At 39.7% G+C, this 18,264-nt stretch overlaps 1 protein-coding gene across 1 annotated transcript in view; it reads left to right on the top strand.

Annotated features, from left to right (window-relative positions):
- The window catches only part of arhgef12b (Rho guanine nucleotide exchange factor (GEF) 12b), a 43,587-nt gene extending 29,344 nt beyond the window's left edge, over positions 1 to 14,243 (top strand). The window contains 21 exon segments of the mRNA XM_053332327.1: positions 242 to 379; positions 542 to 574; positions 1,328 to 1,442; positions 2,375 to 2,480; positions 2,637 to 2,870; positions 3,771 to 3,921; positions 4,058 to 4,224; positions 5,081 to 5,227; positions 5,667 to 5,752; positions 6,643 to 6,768; positions 7,393 to 7,507; positions 7,618 to 7,718; positions 8,410 to 8,487; positions 8,659 to 8,734; positions 9,207 to 9,374; positions 10,118 to 10,205; positions 10,295 to 10,375; positions 10,456 to 10,550; positions 10,986 to 11,279; positions 11,388 to 11,908; positions 12,936 to 14,243. Coding sequence (XP_053188302.1) covers positions 242 to 379; positions 542 to 574; positions 1,328 to 1,442; positions 2,375 to 2,480; positions 2,637 to 2,870; positions 3,771 to 3,921; positions 4,058 to 4,224; positions 5,081 to 5,227; positions 5,667 to 5,752; positions 6,643 to 6,768; positions 7,393 to 7,507; positions 7,618 to 7,718; positions 8,410 to 8,487; positions 8,659 to 8,734; positions 9,207 to 9,374; positions 10,118 to 10,205; positions 10,295 to 10,375; positions 10,456 to 10,550; positions 10,986 to 11,279; positions 11,388 to 11,908; positions 12,936 to 13,292 — 3,277 coding nt within the window. The 3' untranslated portion in view covers positions 13,293 to 14,243.
- Positions 14,244 to 18,264: the final 4,021 nt, after the last annotated feature.

The following is an 18,264-nucleotide window of genomic DNA, read 5'->3' on the forward strand; positions in this document are numbered from 1 at the left end:
GTTGCCACAAGGACAGAGTAGGACTTGAGCTACTCACCCTCCATCACCTGGGAGGAGGACAGACGACACATGCACACACGCAGAGAAAGAGACAAGAAAAGACATTACTCATACAGAAGTGAGAGAGGAAGATAAAAGAGAAACAATAACTCTTTTAAAGTTTCTGTCACAGTTCCGTTGTCAGAAAGTCCCCTTTGATTTTTAATGACGTTATTTATGCTCTTGTGTTGTGTGCGTGCAGACAGAAGCGCAGTATGGGTCTGACTCTGGCTGAAGACGAGCTGTCGAAGCTGGAGTCAGAGCGAGGAAAAGACCAGCAGGCCATAGAGAAGGAATGCTCCTGTGCTGAACACATCCTCACCAAGATAGAAGATATCCTGTGAGTCACACACACACACACACACACACACACACACACACATACACACACACACACACACACACATTAACTCAAGAACACGTGTATATATTCAGTTCCTATATTCCTTGTACATGTTCGTGTGTGTGTGTGTGTGTGCTCAACCCGAGTTGCTTGTTGCAGGTTGACTTCACATCCCACAGAAGAAGAGAAGTGGTAAGAGGAGGGAGTTTTTATTTTTTTTATTTCATATTTGACATCATCAGTCAGCTGTTGGACAATGAGTGTAATGTCTGTCTCTGGAGAAGTGTTTTTAGTTTCTGTTCAGTTATTTTAGTACGGAGCTATAATTATATATGTATGAGTCATTTTGGATGAAAGTCCTTCTTCAATTTCATGAATATGGGATTTATGTATGTGGAAAAAGTATGTGTAAAGTAGAAAGTATATATGTAGAGAGTAATAATACTGTAATTTTATGATGTAGCAGTGAAGACTGAAGGCTATAATGGTTATACAATAAACCCCACAGCTCTCTTGTAATATTCAGTTTCAATAAAATACATTTAAATAAATATTTCTATGTTATATTTTCATGTCTTAAATAAAACAGGACATGATATTGTGTGATAGTAGGTGTTTTTTCTCCAGACATGAGTGGTGTAAAACCTAAAAAATACACTCTCTCTGCTCTCTGAAACATTAATCAAGGTTTAATCACATTTATTGATCAGTCAGGTCGACTATTGATGCTTTCTAAACAGATCTGTGGCTCAAAATTACTTTTTATGAGGTGATTCTTAGACCGAGTAAAAACTGACCCAGAATATACTGTGAGGTTGTAGGATATGAAGAGTATGTAAGAGTTAATACATATTTGTATAGTAAATAAATGTTTACAGGTTTATAAATACTTCCATAAATGACAGTCTGCTTCTCTTCTTCACTGTGTGTCGTGTTGTGTTGCAGCCAAACAATGCAGTATGTGCTTCTCACCTATATGAAGCACCTCGGGGTGAAAGTGAAGGAGCCTCGCGGCCTCGAACATAAGAGAGCGCGTATTAATTTCCTGCCCAAGATTAAGGTACGATCCTCTCCTGCAGAAACACTCACATAAGTCTATTTTCCCACAAATGTGTGCATGATATAAAGCAGAGGAGTCAAACTCATTTTCATTCAAGGGCCACATACAGACCACTTTTATTTCATGTGGGCCGGACCATTAAAAAGATGGAAGGAAGGGAGGAAAAAAAAGGGATAAGAAAGAAGAGAAGACCGGAAGGAAGGAAGGAAGGAAGGAAGGAAGGGAGGAAGGGAAGACAAGACGGAATCAAGGAAGGAAGGAAGGGAAGAGAAGACAGATGGAAGGAAGAGAAGACCGGAAGGAAGGAAGGAAGGAAGGAAGGATGGAAGGAAGGAAGGAAGGGAAGAGACGACAGATGGAAGGAAGGAAGGAAGGAAGGGAAGAGAAGACAAGACGGAATCAAGGAAGGAAGGAAGGGAAGAGAAGACAAGACGGAATCAAGGAAGGAAGGAAGGGAAGAGAAGACAGATAGAAGGAAGAGAAGACCGGAAGGAAGGAAGGAAGGAAGGAAGGAAGGAAGGAAGGAAGGAAGGAAGGAAGGAAAGAAGGAAGGAAAAGTAGACAGGGGGAAGGGAGGAAGAAAGGTAGGAAGGACAGACGGAAGGAAGGAAAAGAGGAAGAAGGAAACTGAGCCGGATTGGACCTCTTGGCGGGCCGGTTCTGGCCCACGGGCCGCATGTTTGACACCCCTGATATAAAGCAATAAAAAAGATGTTAAACTCTCTAAATGTAACTATGTTCCATTGTTGTGTGTTACGTCAGATTTAATGCATCACATGTAGAATAAGCTCATTTTGTTTTTGTGTAATTGCTTTATTTTAATCATTAATTAGAATATAACAGAATATTGATTATATATAACATTAACGTTATTGATCGACACCCTTCAAGTAAACATCTAAAAGAGGAATATGTGTCATTTTAACAAGCAGAAGAGTATCAAGCCTGAGAAGGAAGGCGAGGAGAAGGTGAAGAAGCCTCGATTTCCCAACATCCTCGGCCCTCCTCGGCGCCTAAGCAGAGTGGATTCAACATCAGGTGAGGATAAAACTAATAATTTAACCCTTAAGTTGAGGTATGGTGTGAAATTACTGTTGTGAAAATCTTAGCATTTTAACTTGATGCAGGAGAGAGGTGTTCAGCATTGATTGTGTCATATCTGTTGTGCGTGTCCATGTTTTTGCCTGTGTGCAGTCGGTAAGGCCGTAGAGTTGAACAAGCAGCGGTCACCAAAGCAGCTGACTCAGCCGGCCTTCGGCATCCCCGAGCAGTCCGACTCCTCTGCATCAAATTCTGGACGGAGCCGTGGGAATCAGCTCAGCGAAGGATCGGACACAAGCGCCCATTTTTCACCTTCTACCACCTCATCTATACACAGCTCCCCCACTGGTCAGGCCTCAGATACCAGCGGACAGGACTCGGACTCCAGTAAGATACACCAGCTTCTCTGCCTCTCCAAAAACTAAAGTACCAAAAACCCCAGCACACTATCGATCACTTTTACTCACTTCATTAACACTTACAAGACTTTTCTGATCTGATTTTCTGATCTGAAGCTTCCCAAGAGTTTCTCAAGAGTAAGTCAAAGCAAGGCAGATGTATTTGTATAGCAGCACATTTCAACAACAAAGCAATTCAAAGTGCTTTACATGAAACATAAAATGCATCAAGACAGGATATAAAAGCAACACAAGGCAAAATAAAAGTAGATTTAAATACAATTAAAAGTGTAATATTAGAAATAAAATTAAGCTACAATAGAATTAGACATATGAAATGTTACAGTAAGAACTTTGTACTGCTTGTTCCCTGCATGGACAAGATATTTTAAATATTGCTTGATTTAAAAAAAGATTTCTTATATTATATAATTATTTCATATTATTATAATGACAGTATTGCTGTAGATAAGTGTTTCCTGTCCTGCTTGCAACCATTTGTCACAGGTTGCATGTCTATCATTGGGCCTGAAGAGGCAAAACTATACAGTATTTAAAAGTTACTCAAAAAAATAAAGACAATGTATGATTTTGAGTTGTAGAATTTAATTTATTATTATTTATTACCTGGGTGATCATCATGTGACCCCTGCACCTACTGCTATAGGTGATACCACTATTAAAATACCATCAAATAGAAGGAGTATTATTGTAATTAATAGGAAAAGTATAAAATAAACATCATGATTAGAACATACACATTAAAAGTCACACTGGGAATATCAGAGGTGAAACATGGTGATCATAAAGGAAAAATCATTAGTGTCAGAATAACGATAGTGTGCTGATCAAAGACAGAAATGAAAGAAATCTCTCGTTTTCTCTACAGATATCTTCCCATTTTCCATCCAGCCCAGACTGACTGAGAGTCTGCAGTCTGGAGACCACCAGGACAGCGTATCCAGTCCAACCAGCACTCAGTTTGACTTCAGCCCCTCCACCCTGGAGCAGCTACAGGAGGAAGACCCGGAAAATTTCAGGTATTTATAGAGTTTGGAGTTTCTCTTTGATAGTCTCAATTTTTAGACTGATTGATGTAATAAATACAGATCTGCATGAGACCTTATTTAGTAATGGTTTTAAAAGCCTCTCTCCCCGTGTCTTGGGTGGCAGTAGGATGGAGGTGCAGTGTGCGGTGACCCCAGCCGACATCCACAGTGAAGACGACCAGGGAGGTGAGGTGGAGGGTGGAGAAGACCCCCCGAACTGGCAGAGTCTGGTCAGCCGAGATGTCCTTGCAAGCTTGACGCCAAAAGAAATCAAAAGGCAGGAAGTCATCAATGGTGAGTCACTGACAGCTGACACACTCCAGATCCACAATATGAAATGTGCAGCAGAGTAAATCTGTCGCGGTGTCTGCTTTTTATTACATCAAATCTGTCTTACTCTATTTTAACTTGATTTCATTTCCAATTTAACCTTTGTGTCGTCCTCCTGGGTCAAATTGACCCCGTGTGTTTTGACTATTCCTTCTTTCCTCCCTTCCTTCCTCCTGTCTGTCCTTCTTTCCATCCTTCCTTCCTTCCTTCCTTCCTTCCTTCCTTCCTTCCTTTCTCTCTCCTTCTTTCCTCCCTCCCTCCTTCTCTCTCTTTCCTCCCCCCTTCCATCTGTCTTTCTTTCCATCCTTCCTCTTTTCCTTCCTTCCTTCCTTCCTTCCTTCCTTCCTTCCTTCCTTCCTTCCTTCCTTCCTTCCTTCCTTCCTTCCTTCCTCCTTCTCTCTTTCTTTCTTCCTCCTTCTCTCTTTCTTTCTTCCTCCTTCTCTCTTTCTTTCTTCCCTTTCCTCCCTTCCTTATTTCCTTTCCTCCTTTCCTTCTTTCCTTGGCTCCTTCCTTCCTCCCTCCGGCCTTCCTTTCTTTCCTTCCTCCCTCTCTCCTTCTCCCTTACTTCTTTCCTCTGTCCTTCTCTCCATCCTTCCTCCTTTCCTCTTTTCCTTTCTCCCTCCTACCTTCCTTCCTTCTTCCTCCCTTCCTTCCTTGACTCGAGGACAACAGGAGGGTTAAATGTCTTTTTATTTTGCCACGTGCTGCTTTTACATCCTGTCTTGATGCATTTTATGTTTTATGTAAAGCCCTTTGAATTATCTTGATGTTGAAATATGCTATACGAATACATTTCCCTTGCCTTTGCCTCTTCCTTTAGAGCTGTTCTACACCGAGCGAGCCCACTTGCGGATGCTGAGGGTGTTGGACTGTGTTTTCTATCAGAGGTTGAACAGAGACGGTGTTCTTCCCTCAGAAGACATTAAACACATCTTTACCAACCTGGACGAAATCATTCAGCTTCATGGTAACCTCACACACACACACACACACACACACACACACACACACACACAGTGAGAAATTGCAATGTCATCACAAATTCAAGGTGTAGGTGGACAGGTTGATGGTTGATGCAGATGTGAAGGGAAGCAGAGCAGAAGACAATGACAGGAAACAGCTGGAGTCAGTGGAAACGTTCTTCCTCTGAAAAGTTTCCAACCATAGCAAATTTGCACAACAGGAGGAATAAACTTTTAGAGTGAAGACTGATTGTACAGCACCTACAGCACGTCGTCAGTACCTCTGACACATTCATGCTGTCTTTCAGTGAGCTAATGAGGCACTGTAGGCTTTATATAGTACATTAGGACATACTGCCAATTACTATATGGATGTTAAATCTGAATATTATATGATAACGTTTTGTTGTGTTTTCAATTTTTTTTTCTTTTTCTGCTCCACAGTTTCTGTAACAGAGCAAATGGTAGCAATCAGGAAGAGGAGCGAGACGTCTGTGATCGGTCAGATTGGAGATGATCTTCTGGCGTGGGTAAGACCAGATTCAGTTTATGCAGGAAGCTCTACAGTACATATACAATACTGTGCAAAAGTCTTAGGGCACCAGTAGATTTGTTGTTTTAGCAATGCTATAATGACCATATGTAATTATTTCTCAGTGTCTTTATTAGAATATAACCAGAAAATACAGGAAATGTGTATGCAGTATTAAAAAACAGTGTCTATAGCAGGGATGTCAAATATGCGGTCCGTGGGCCAGATCCGGCTCGCCGAGGTGTCTAATCCGGCCCATTTTCCTTATTCCTCCCTTCCTTCCTTTCTGTCTTCTTTTCCTTCCTTCCTTCTTTCCTTCCATCTTCCCTTACTTCCTTTCTGTCTTCTTTTCCTTCCTTTCTGTCTTCCTTTCTGTCTTCTTTTCCTTCCTTCCTTTCTTCCTTCCTTCATGTCTTCTTTTTCTTCCTTCTTACCTTCCTTCCTGTCTTATTTTCCTTCCTTCCTTCCTTCCTTCCTTCCTTCCTTCCTTCCTTCCTTCCTTCCTTCCTTCATGTCTTCTTTTTCTTCCTTCTTACCTTCCTTCCTGTCTTATTTTCCTTCCTTCCTTCCTTCCTTCCTTCCTTCCTTCCTTCCTTCCTTCATGTCTTCTTTTTCTTCCTTCTTTCCTTCCTTCCTGTCTTATTTTCCTTCCTTCCTTCCTTCCTTCATTCCTTCCTTCCTTATTTCCTTAGCAGGATAGCAAGATGGAACCTTAATTAATAATAATATATAATCATTAGTGTTACATTTTGTGTACATATTTCCTTTATTTTCTGTTTTTATGGTGATGACTTTTGCACAGTACTGTATATTAATATGGATTAGAGCATTAGCTGCAGTAAATACCCTCCTAATGTAAATCTTCTGTGTCTGTGTGATGATTTACAGTTCAGCGGTGAGGAAGAGGAGAAGATAAGAAGAGCTGTGGGAACTTTCTGTTGCAACCAACCGTCTGCACTGGAGCTCATTAAGACCAGACAGAAGAAAGACCAGAGGTTCACTTTATTCATGCAGGTCAGCACAAATACTATACACCACTGTTACTTCTAGGAGAGGAGGTTATTTTTGACATGACCCTTGTTATTTTATTATTTTAAACCACAAACCACAATACAAGAATAGATAGATATAATAAAAGAAAATGATTTAAGTTATGGAATAAATGGGTCAAATATGTAAAACCCTTGCCGACAGATTTTGTGGAGGGGTCAAGAGAATGATCTTGTTTCTCTGCCCCTTTATTTTTTATTTTGATATGGATATGTATGTTGAACTTTTTATATTTTTATATTTATCTAATTTCTTCTTTTCTAACCTCTCCTGGACTTACTCACTTTTTTTTATCGCCCTTATGTGCACACTTAATCACTCAAGTTCATAAATCTTGGAAATGTATGGATAGCAGAAGAGATTCTTTACATCAACTGTATCATCATCACATTTAATAATTTTATATGTATCAGGAGATAACACTCGGAAGTAAATGAGGGGAATGGTTAGCCAAGCCCTGATGCTGTTCTATGAGGTGTGATTTTAGTTGATAAATATTGATAAAAGGATTATTTTAAAGGTACAGATCAGATGAGGAAGCTACCAAAGTTGTACAGGAAGTTGATCGTGTTCTTTGTCTTCCTTCAGGAGGCCGAGAGTAACCGCCTGTGTCGCAGGCTGCAGCTTAAAGACATCATTCCTGTGGAAATGCAAAGAGTGACCAAGTACCCGCTCCTACTGGACAACATTGCTAAGTACACAGGTATAAATTCAAATAAACAATTCCTAATGATATATATCATAGAGTGGCTCCTTCACCAAGGGAGAATGACATATTTTGGTGTTGGTTAAGCAAAGTTTATCTTCTCACAGAGGACGGCGAGGAGAGAGAAAAGGTGAAGAAAGCTGCAGAGTGCTGCAAAAAGATCCTCAACCAAGTCAACCAAGCCGTCAAAGAGGCTGAGAACAAACAGGTACAGATGTTTGAATGAGTCAGTTCAGACTAGAGCCAAGAATTTTGTCCGCTCTATTAGTATATATGAGGGGGGAGGAAATATGAGGAACATTTTTTAATATAATGCAGTCCAATATACCAACACCCTACTATGACCTCAGTTTTAAAAATCACCTTTCATACAGGTTAATGTAGATGCTTTGCAGTTGATTGACAAGCTGATAATAAGACAGAACAAGTGACAAATAACAAATTAATAAATAAATAAGAATAACAGTTCCGAGAAAAAGTTTATTAAAGGTTTAAATAGATTTAGAAGACAAAAGAAGAGTAAAATGAAATAAAAGAGATAAAGTTTAATAAAAGCCGGACTAAAAAGACAAAAAAGAAACATCAATAAAATCAATAAAAATAATTAAAAATAAAATAAAATGAAGTAGAACAAAATTTATTATCAAAACAAATGTAATAAAAATAGAAGAAAAGAATTATAAACAATTCTCAAACAAAAGCCAGACTGAACAGGTAAGTTTTGAGAACTGTGGTATTGGATTACATGAGATTACACGTGTCCTTCATAAAGTGCTTGGGGAGTGTATAAAGTAGTTTTTTTTTTATTCAAAAACTACTTAACACCAGCTCAAAATCATGTTTGTTTTTAACCGTCAGGGGTTGAGAAGTGTTTAATGAGCTGTGCTGTTTCTCCACAGAGGCTTGAGGAGTATCAGAGACGGTTGGACGTCGTGTCACTGAAGCAGACTGAAAACCCCGTCATCCTCGAGCTGAAGGTAGGAGACTGGTGTTTTCAGGCTAATGAGCTCAAGATAAAATACACGTGTGGTTGGAGTTTTTTTTAATTGAACCCATAGCGAGTCGTGGGTGGTGGTGAGATGGTTCAGTTTTTAATGAAGTTGTCCTGTCTGTTGTGTTTTTACTGAAAGTTTATTCTTTTCCTGCAGAATCTGGACCTGACCAAGAGGAAGATGGTGCATGAAGGACCTCTCTCCTGGAAAGTCAACAGAGACAAGACTATTGGTACACACACACACACACACACACACACACACACACACACACACACACACGTTGTTCTAGGTCACTTTTGGGGACATTACACAGCTTTTGTCTCCAATTGGACAAGTCATACACAATTAATTGCTCTTTAGTCTGACATAGCTTACTTTGTGAGACTAAAGATCAATTAATTGGGTCTGGCTTGTCCTATTGGCAACAAAAGCTGTGTAATGTCCCTACAAGTAAGCTACGTCAGACCACACACACACACACACACACACACACACACACACACACACACACAGCAGAATATGGTAATTGCATTCAAAAAAATTAATTAATATGAACAGTTTTTATTGTACTCTTGACATAATGAAATTAACTGACACAGATATAAATTAAAACTGCTACAGCACAGCACAGTCAGGTTAGGTACAGTGGTGCCCTCCTTATACATACATACAGTCTTATATCACTAGTGTTCTTCTTTCAGAGCTCTACACGATCCTCCTGGAGGACATCATGGTTTTACTGCAGAAACAGGACGAACGTCTGGTCCTCAAATTCCACGGCAAGAGTCTGGCCAGCGCCACCGATGCCAAGCAAACCTTCAGCCCCATCATCAAACTCAACACTGTCTTAGTTCGTCCAGTGGCTACAGGTAAGGATTAGTCTCTCCATAATATTTTCACTGTTTTTGTATTTTTGTATTTTTGGTATAATGGTTTATTGAATCAGTCTAAGTGATTGTGATTGTGATTGTTGTCGGTGGGTCAATCAGGTCGAAATTCTGTTTGTATGAATACCTAAGTTTATGACCAAACACCTGCAAAACTAATGACATTTCCATCAGACTCAGCTCAACTTTGTTCTTACTGCTAAATAGATAATATTTTTATGTTAAGGCACTCAACTAAGATGGTGAAAAAACCATCAGCATGTATTTTTTTTTTTTTTTTTTTTTTTTTTGTATTTAGCTCAAAGCACTGCTGTGACTCTGATACTTGTAGGATGTCATTGTGTGTGGCTTAATTCCTGTGTATATTAAGTGTTATGCATACATTTGGAAATTTGATGTGATACATTATAGTTGGAATAATTGGAAGATTGGAGGTTCGATTCCTGGCTCCTCCAGTCCACATGTCGATGTGTCCTTGGGCAAGACACTTAACCCCAAATTGCTCCTGTTGCTGTGCCAACGGTGTATGAATGAGAATGAATGGTTAAATTCCCCCTGATGAGCAGGTTGGCACCCTGCGTGGTAGCTCCTGCCATCAGTGTATGAATGTGTGTGAATGGGTAAATGATATGTAATGTAAAGCGCTTTGAGTGGTCGCAAAGACTAGAAAGGCACTATAAAAGTACAGTCCATTTACCATTTGTTTAAATTTTTGTTCTCATCAGACAACAAGTCTTTCTTCGTCCTGTCCATGTCGGAGAACGGGGCTCAGATCTACGAGCTGACGGCTCAAACGGTGTCCGATCAGAGAACGTAGGTCTTGCACCGCAGATATGACGATATGACGTCATGTGACCTGTTTCCTCCATCTCATCCTGCTGTTATCTCCTCTGTTCATCCAGGTGGCAGCGGCTGATCACACAGCGTGCCGATGCCATGAAGGCCAAACCTCATAACAGCGTTGCTCCTCCAGCTCCGTCTGAGTGAGTTCACTAAAGCAGCTGCTCGTTGATTGTTGGTGTTGTTTGATTATTTGGTTGTTTCTAATGTAAGTGTGTTTCAGTGCTGAGCCGGATGCTATTGAGATCATCAACTGTGAGATGCCGAAGTCCAGCAAAGATGCTAATGGCACCGCAAGTGGAAGTGTCCATTCTTCAGGTAATTTTAGTGTAATAAAAATGTATTTTATTTTTTTAATTACCTTAATTCATTTATTGATAGAAAATTGAATGAGAGCTATTTTGATAATTTGATTTAAACAATTCATCAAGCAAATATGGCCCACCATTCACTGCTTCCAGCTTCTTAATTGTAAGGATTTGCAGCTTTTCTCTGTTTTATTATCATTGTAAATATAATATCTTTGGGTTTTGAACTGTTGTCCGGACAAAGAAAACAATATTTGACTATTTTCTGACAACGACAAACAAAGGATGCTCTTGTAATGGATGTAACTGTTTTATATGTATAATAATCAATAATGGAAATAATCATTGGATGCAGCCCTAAACTTAAATTCTAGTGATTTCTGTTTATAAAAGTGTTTTTTTCCTTAAACATGTTTTTCAACAATGCTTTAATTTCAAATTCCAGTGCCAGATATAGACGTCGCCTCTTCTCCCGACATTCAACCTCCACCGACGAGTCTCAACCCTTTCGATGGCATGAAGTCAGATGACGAAGAAGAGGAGCTGGCAGTGCCAGACAGACCGGAGGAAGAGCTGGATGAGGTCGATGAAAAAGAACTAGAGGCTTTCCTGGATGGGCAGCTGGAAAACAGACTGTCCCTCCTTCAGGAAGGCTCACGCCAAGGCATCGCTTTTGAAAATCAGGAGCACAATGCATTCGGCTTACCCACCTCCAAAGCTGAAGATGCTCTGAGGACATGTAAGTTACATGTTAAAGGGTCAGTTCGTGTTTTGGTTGTTGTCTAGTCATTCAGGTTTGAGATGAAAAAGCAGATGAGGACATAAAACTTCTTTCTTTCTGTTCTAGTGGTGATGCTGAAGCAGGTGCTTTTCAACCACATGATGAGCAGAGAAGCTGAGGAGGAGAAAGAGGAGACTGAGGAGAACAAGCCGAGTAGGGCTACCGGCTGTCAGCTGAGTGCGTCCTTGCCTGGGAGTCCAGAGGGGCCTTCTGCTGCGTGTGATGAAAGCCGAGCATCTGCAAGTTCACAAAAAGACGACCCTCAGCTATCACCTGAACGCAACGGTGAGGGAATCATAATATTTTTTTGGTTTCAATAGTGATGGCACAGGTAGTTTTTTATCAACACAACCATTCCAATCTCTCTTTCTTTTCTGCATCCAGGTGGTTTTGTGCTCCTGGATTGGGGTGGAGCCTCTGAAGAGAGCAGCACTGATGATGACGTGGGAGTAGGAGGAGGTGATTTGGGGATCGACATGAGGAAACTGCTGTCCTCCTCCTCGCAGACAGGGGGCCACGGTCCCAATCTCAGCCGGCAGCTTATGACCCACCTGCGCCTCCTACAGGCCGACCTGCAGTATCTGAAGGTACTGTACACTTTACGGACATAGATAGGTAGATAGATAGATAGATAGATAGATAGATAGATAGGTAGATAGGGCTTTATAGCCATTGTTCAAGATGACAAAATTGCAGAACCTTCTAAGTGCACAGAAAACATTATATTTAGTGGTTGGTTTACAGCTTTAATAACATTAGACTGTAAAATACATGAAGTGCAAAGTCTATTAAAGTACTGGGTTTGTGCTCCAGTTATTGCACACTGGGGAGTGAGAGGACACGAGTAGAAGCAGCATTGAAACTGTTTTTCTTCCTGGAAGTCTGAGCTCCTATGTTTCTGTATCTCCTTTCAGACAGCAATAAGTCGAACAGGCGGTGGCTTGAGTGGGATGATGGATCTTTAATGATTTAGTGAGCTCGCCGCAGGCATTGTGAGATGTAGACTGGTAGATGTGTGACCATACTGTACTGTAATATGTCTGTATGGTCTCAATAGCACTGTGGTAAAAGTTCACAAGCAGTTTTTGGGGTAGACTCGTTTTCTTTTATATTTTCAGATAGTAGAGGCAGTGCTGGACTTTCCCTACTATCACAAAGGAGCTTCTCCAAACGTGATCTTTTCCACTATGATTCCATTTTTTTTGTTTTCTCAGGATATAATAATTTTAAAATCATGAGAAAACCTTCAAGACACCATTCATTATATACTGTACCACTAAATATATCAATAGGATGGTTTCAGCTGGGTTTGAACAGCCAACAACCCCGTTTAACAATCTTTCAACTTAATACAGTAAAGACCTTGTATTGACAAAACCAAGCAGACACATGTACAGTATCAATATGACTGTACTACTGGCTCACAGTGTGATACTAGCATGTTACTATTCACCCATAGAAGCTTAATTAATTGTCAATTCCTGCATTTTGTGCTCCACATTCCCATTTACTTCTCATTTAAGTGATTTAAGAAGTTGTGTCCAAGACTTGTTTCTGTATTTGCCTGATCTGTGGACTACAAAGAGTTTTTTTGTTGTCATGATCTGCTTCCAGGAAGTGGAGATGAAGTACAATGAGCTGCGACAAACACTGCCTGACATGGCTGCTGACTCGGACGACAATAACGGTGTGTTTCACTTCAAACCTCACACACACATCAATCTTTTGCACATTTATTGTAAATCTCTTAACGCCATTACTCTGATATCTTTCAGATGGGATTCAGTGATGACAGACTTCCTGTTGTCTCGATCATGTGAGCCAAATTTCACGTCACTCGTCGACGATCGCATACTTCTGGATGAAATCCTCGACCACTTTTCACTGTTATCGCCAATAATGGAGGCTCACTGCCCATGTGACAATCTAGTGGAAGACTTTATCATTATTATGAGGAATGCTCCACTGTAAACTCAGATTCCTTCAAGAGAAAAGACTCTGTGGAATAAACTGAGGACAGTTCAGTCACGTTTTGCTATAGTAATAATAATCAACTGCATAAATTATCGTAAACACTGGAGATATGAAACGGAAAAGGGTAAGTAGGGTGTGTGAAGTCACTCACACGTACAGCAGTGAAGCATTCAGACATGGAAAAAAAGACATAAGGACTGTGACAGTAGATTATTCTTCAGGACTCAGAGCACTGCTGTAGGCTTGATATAAAAGTCTGCAATAAGAAATAAGAGATATCCTGTATATAATCAGCCGAGCACTTCACATTTCAATTTTCTGACTGTGCTGAATAGCGAACCTCCCCCTGAATGCCAGAAATTCCTCCTGCCACACTGATGGTGAAGTTTTTTTAATTTAATGTTTGTCTTTAGTCTTTCTTTGCATAAAATTGGAAGTGTAAAAACCCCACCACCAACCAATCTAAAGCTCACTAATTAACATGCTGTATTTGGTTTGTTTAATGTGTAGAAAACAATTAAAGGTGAGTTATGTGCTGGAACTATTTCATGATCATTGTGTCTGCACAGAGAATTAAAGCTCACCTACAATATGTGCTAACACATGCTATAGCTGGAGGATGGATGTTTCTAGCTTCAGCCTGTAGCTCTCCCTAAAACCACATTTTGTTGTAACATTTATTCCTGTTTAAAAATGAACCAAATGACATACAATGTGTAAGTTAGTGAGCTTTAAAAGTGCATGTTTTTGAACTTTGGACAGACCCAGGCTAGCTGTTTCCATGTACTTCCAGTCTTTATGCTAAGCTAGGCTAATCATGGCCTGAAGCTAGCTCCATGCTGAACACACAGACATGATATTAATATCAATTTTCTCATCTCTCATTTAAAAAGAAAACAAACCATAAGTACTTCTCCAAACTGTGAACCACTTCTTTTTAAAGAGCAACTTAACACCAGGTTGAAAAACTACTGGTGTCTTGCTGCTCTCTGTAACCTATGAACACACCCCATTGTCACCTATAACCCCATCCTTCAGTGATATGACAGGGTCCCGGAGTACATCTGTACATCACTGCAGCAAAAATGTCAGCAAAGACTTTCAGGGGATGTTTAAGCACCCAAAATTAAACCACTTAAAAATGGCAATAAGGTTTGTGTATGTGAAAACCACATTTCTTGTTCATGTTTATTGTCGAGTCCATTATTTCTTTAGGGGAAGGCCACAAAATAGTAATTGTCCTACTTGCAAAGGTGCAGCTTCTGCTTGTTACAGTAACCTACTTTTTGTTTAGCAGCTGATTTCAAAAGTCCCAGATTTCGAAACTTCCTATAGCACTTGAATGTAGCATGATATGGCAAATAAATTAAAATGGTCTAATAAGGAAAATCTGAGTCAACCGGATTTCAGCCCAAATCTAAAATGTTTCGCTTACAAATAAACAAACAAAATAACAGATAGTGGAAATGTTTGTGTTTTAAATGTCTCAAATTGAGTATGGCACTTATTTGCAAACACTGAAACAATGCACTCTTAATCTAAAATTCACCCTGACAGCAATATACTGAAAGGATTTATTCACATTGTGTGTTACTGGGGTGTTTTTACAATGCTGCACACAACTCCATACATTTATTTACACCATAAAATAGATACTCCAGATGTGTGCACATGTGAATTTATTGAATTGAGCTATATTGTGTATTGCAGAGGATTTTTTTTTCTCACTGACTCTGACCTACAGTACATGATAGCGTGCACTAACCCTAAGAGTGCAGTTTCTCACCTCTTTCAGCACTGAACTGATTTAATGTTCCTTCCACTGAAATACTGTAATGGAGAGGAATGTGTGTGTGTGTGTGTGTGTGTTATCATTCCTGATTGGAGGTTTTTCTTCAGGATCTTTTCATGCTCTACAGCAGGCTACTAATGAAAGCTGTCTTCAAGCTTGTAACCCAACCACAAAAAATGTTGTATGTTTTAATCTGCAGGACTTTGCCAAAGTAAATCCTTTAGGTACAAGCTGCAGTGATTCACTCATCAGACCTCTGCACCTTCACGGTTGGACTGAAAACACTCAAATATTCACCGGCCACAAGACTGCACAGATGAAGTTATGGCCTTGATTTTTTTGGACTAACTATATATATAAAGAAAAAAAAAGAAACCTGAGAAGTCTATGTAAGCAAAAAAGGACTTGTTTTCATTGTAAAGGAATATAATGTACAATTATCACTGTATATCAAAGGATCTGTTTTATTTGCCCTGTTGTTGTTTTTTTTTTACACCATGCAATCTCATCATGTTTTAACACTTTAAAAGAAGGTAAAGTATCCATGCAATATTAATCTGTTGTATAAATGTATTAACCTTGTTAACGTGTTTGCTGAGAGGAGATTTGAAACTGATCTGTTGTTAAAAATGAAGCGACGGACTGAAAAAAAAAAGTGTCATTTTATTTTAGCTGACCATCATGAGTGGGAAGTGGGATTTATGAAATCATTTTATTAATCTGAGAGCCAGTTTCAGGGCTCCATCTGCAGTTGAGTCGCATTTGTGAGGTATTATTATCTCTAAAAAGCCAAAAAGAGTAGTAAATATCAGTTCCTCTTGAATCAAAGAACAACAGCACCTCTTCTATTAGTGAATATAATTTTGGTGGCTTGAGGTAATGCAGCTGATATCTACATGAAAAGATTCAAAATACAGATGTTTCCTCCAATCGTAGACCTACTGTAGCATGAGTAAATTATGGAAGCGGCATCTTTCACACAGACATTATAACCCTTTTAAAACCATGTGATGTTGAGATGAAGATGTTGAATACATGGTGTATGTTTCCTAGGTGAATTAGGCCACAAGTACTTTTACTACACAGCTAAATAACTGAATTCTACTTCTTTTGCGTGTGTATCCCCAATGCAAAATCCAAAGCACCATAGAAAACTGATTCACAAAGCACACTTGGTAAACAGGATGAAAAAAACAGACTTTTTTTTCTAGACACAAAGCATTTCAAGCATTTCAAGCATCCTATCAGCAGTTACACTTTGAACATGAGCACAACTGTCATTTATTGTGATAAGTTGGTATAATTAACATGAAACAATGAATCCATGGCTGATAGTATTGAGACCACTCTACTGTCTTTTATACAATACTTAGAAGAAACTTGAGATACAATATTAGAGTTGGGGGGGGGGGGGGGGGGGGGGAATATCAATATAGTGGTGGTCCATGGCATTATAATTATTATATATGTTCGTTTGTTTTTCCCAAGACATCCTTGGAAGTCAATTGGTGATAAGTGCATGTTAAAGATGTTTGCTATCTGTCAAACACATCATATAAATGTAATGTTTATCCTCTACAGCAGGGGTGTCAAACATGCGGCCCGTGGGCCAGAACTGGCCCACCAAGGCCCACTTTCCTTCCTGTCTTCCTTCCTTCCTTCCTTCCTTCCTGTCTTTTTTCATTCCTTGATTTCTTCCTTCCATCTTTCGTTGCTGTCTTCTTTTCTTCCATCTGTCCTTCCTTACTTCCATATTTCTGTCCTGTCTTCTTTTCCTACTTCCTTCCTTCCTTCCATCTTTCCTTACTTCCTTCCATATTTCCGTCCTGTCTTCTTATCCTTCCTTCCTTCTCTTTTTTCCTTCCACCTGTCTTTCTTCCTTTTCTTCCGTCTTTTCTTCCTGTCTTCCTTTCCTTCCTTCCTTGCTTCCTTGCTTCCTTCCTTCTTGACTTCTCTTCCTTCCTTCCATCTTTTTAATGATCTGGCCCACATCAGATCAAATTGGGCTGAATGTGGCCCTTGAATGAAAATGAGTTTGACACCGCTGCTCTACAGGATTGGGAGAGAGTTTGCTGGGTTCATGTTTACTTCTCTTGCCATGTTTACTTTGTTAAGTCAGATAACAGAATACTTAATTAGATTATCTTAGTTAGCTGGTTTAGCTTCGTTTAGTTAATCTTCTTTCTTGCTTCACTACAGGTTGTTTTTAATGCACATGTAAATTCCACACAGTGTAATTTTGAGACCATTTGCCATAAACCCCCATACTTTGTGTCACAGTTAATAGTCATAGTTAGTACGTCTCTCAGCCTGTGAAAGGTTGTATCGTGTCTTCTTGGGCTCTGGGGGAGCTTTGTCCATTCTAAGAAAATGAGCCCTAATAATGTCCTCGGCGTGATTTAAGTTTGACCTCGGAGATGTTTGTTTTAAATGAAGAGCTTGTGTCACATGGAGTTAAAACATGTTTTCCAGAGTGTAATCAGTCAAATGGTTACTGAACATGCCTCATAACCTCATTTTCCCTGTATGATTCTGACCTGAGACCTTATCCATCTTTCTCTCTGTTTCCAATCTGCATCTTTGCTACCCACTATCCAGTAAAGGCAAAAATGCTCCTCCTGCCAGGTAGAGAGGGTCTTGCTATTGAGCTGCATTATGTGACATGTATGCTCTGGTGTTATTGGAGGTTGACCCATCTAGTGACTAAAATTCAGGATACATACTAACTACTAAGACTTTTATGCAGAGACAGTCATTTCATTGGCAATGATTTTGGAAACGCCCATTGTGCCTCTGACTGAAGAGACACGATCCCTGCAGAGTAAATGTATTGATCTTTTATAGGCAGCTTGCTGTGTCTCCTCCCCATTACACACAAGTAGATGCCTGGATGGTGTGTGCACATCTCACTGCAGGACACAAAGGGGAAATCTCTGCACACTGTTAGGCTATTAGGAGATCAGAACATTGGTTTATTTATTTGGAGCCTAATAGTGTGCATTTCCTCCCATCACACACAAAAGAAGAAACTTTGTGTCTGTTTTCTGCCATAAAGCAATTCAAGATTTAGTGTTTATTTATTGATGTTAGATGCACTGTTAAAGCTGCAGAAGTCCATGAATGTATCAGCACAGCAGACAATCTCTATAAGCCTTTGTCCATGGACAAACTGTGAGT

The sequence above is a fragment of the Scomber japonicus genome, chromosome 13 (genome assembly GCF_027409825.1).
Source record: "Scomber japonicus isolate fScoJap1 chromosome 13, fScoJap1.pri, whole genome shotgun sequence".
In the NCBI taxonomy this organism is placed as follows: Eukaryota; Metazoa; Chordata; class Actinopteri; order Scombriformes; family Scombridae; genus Scomber; species Scomber japonicus.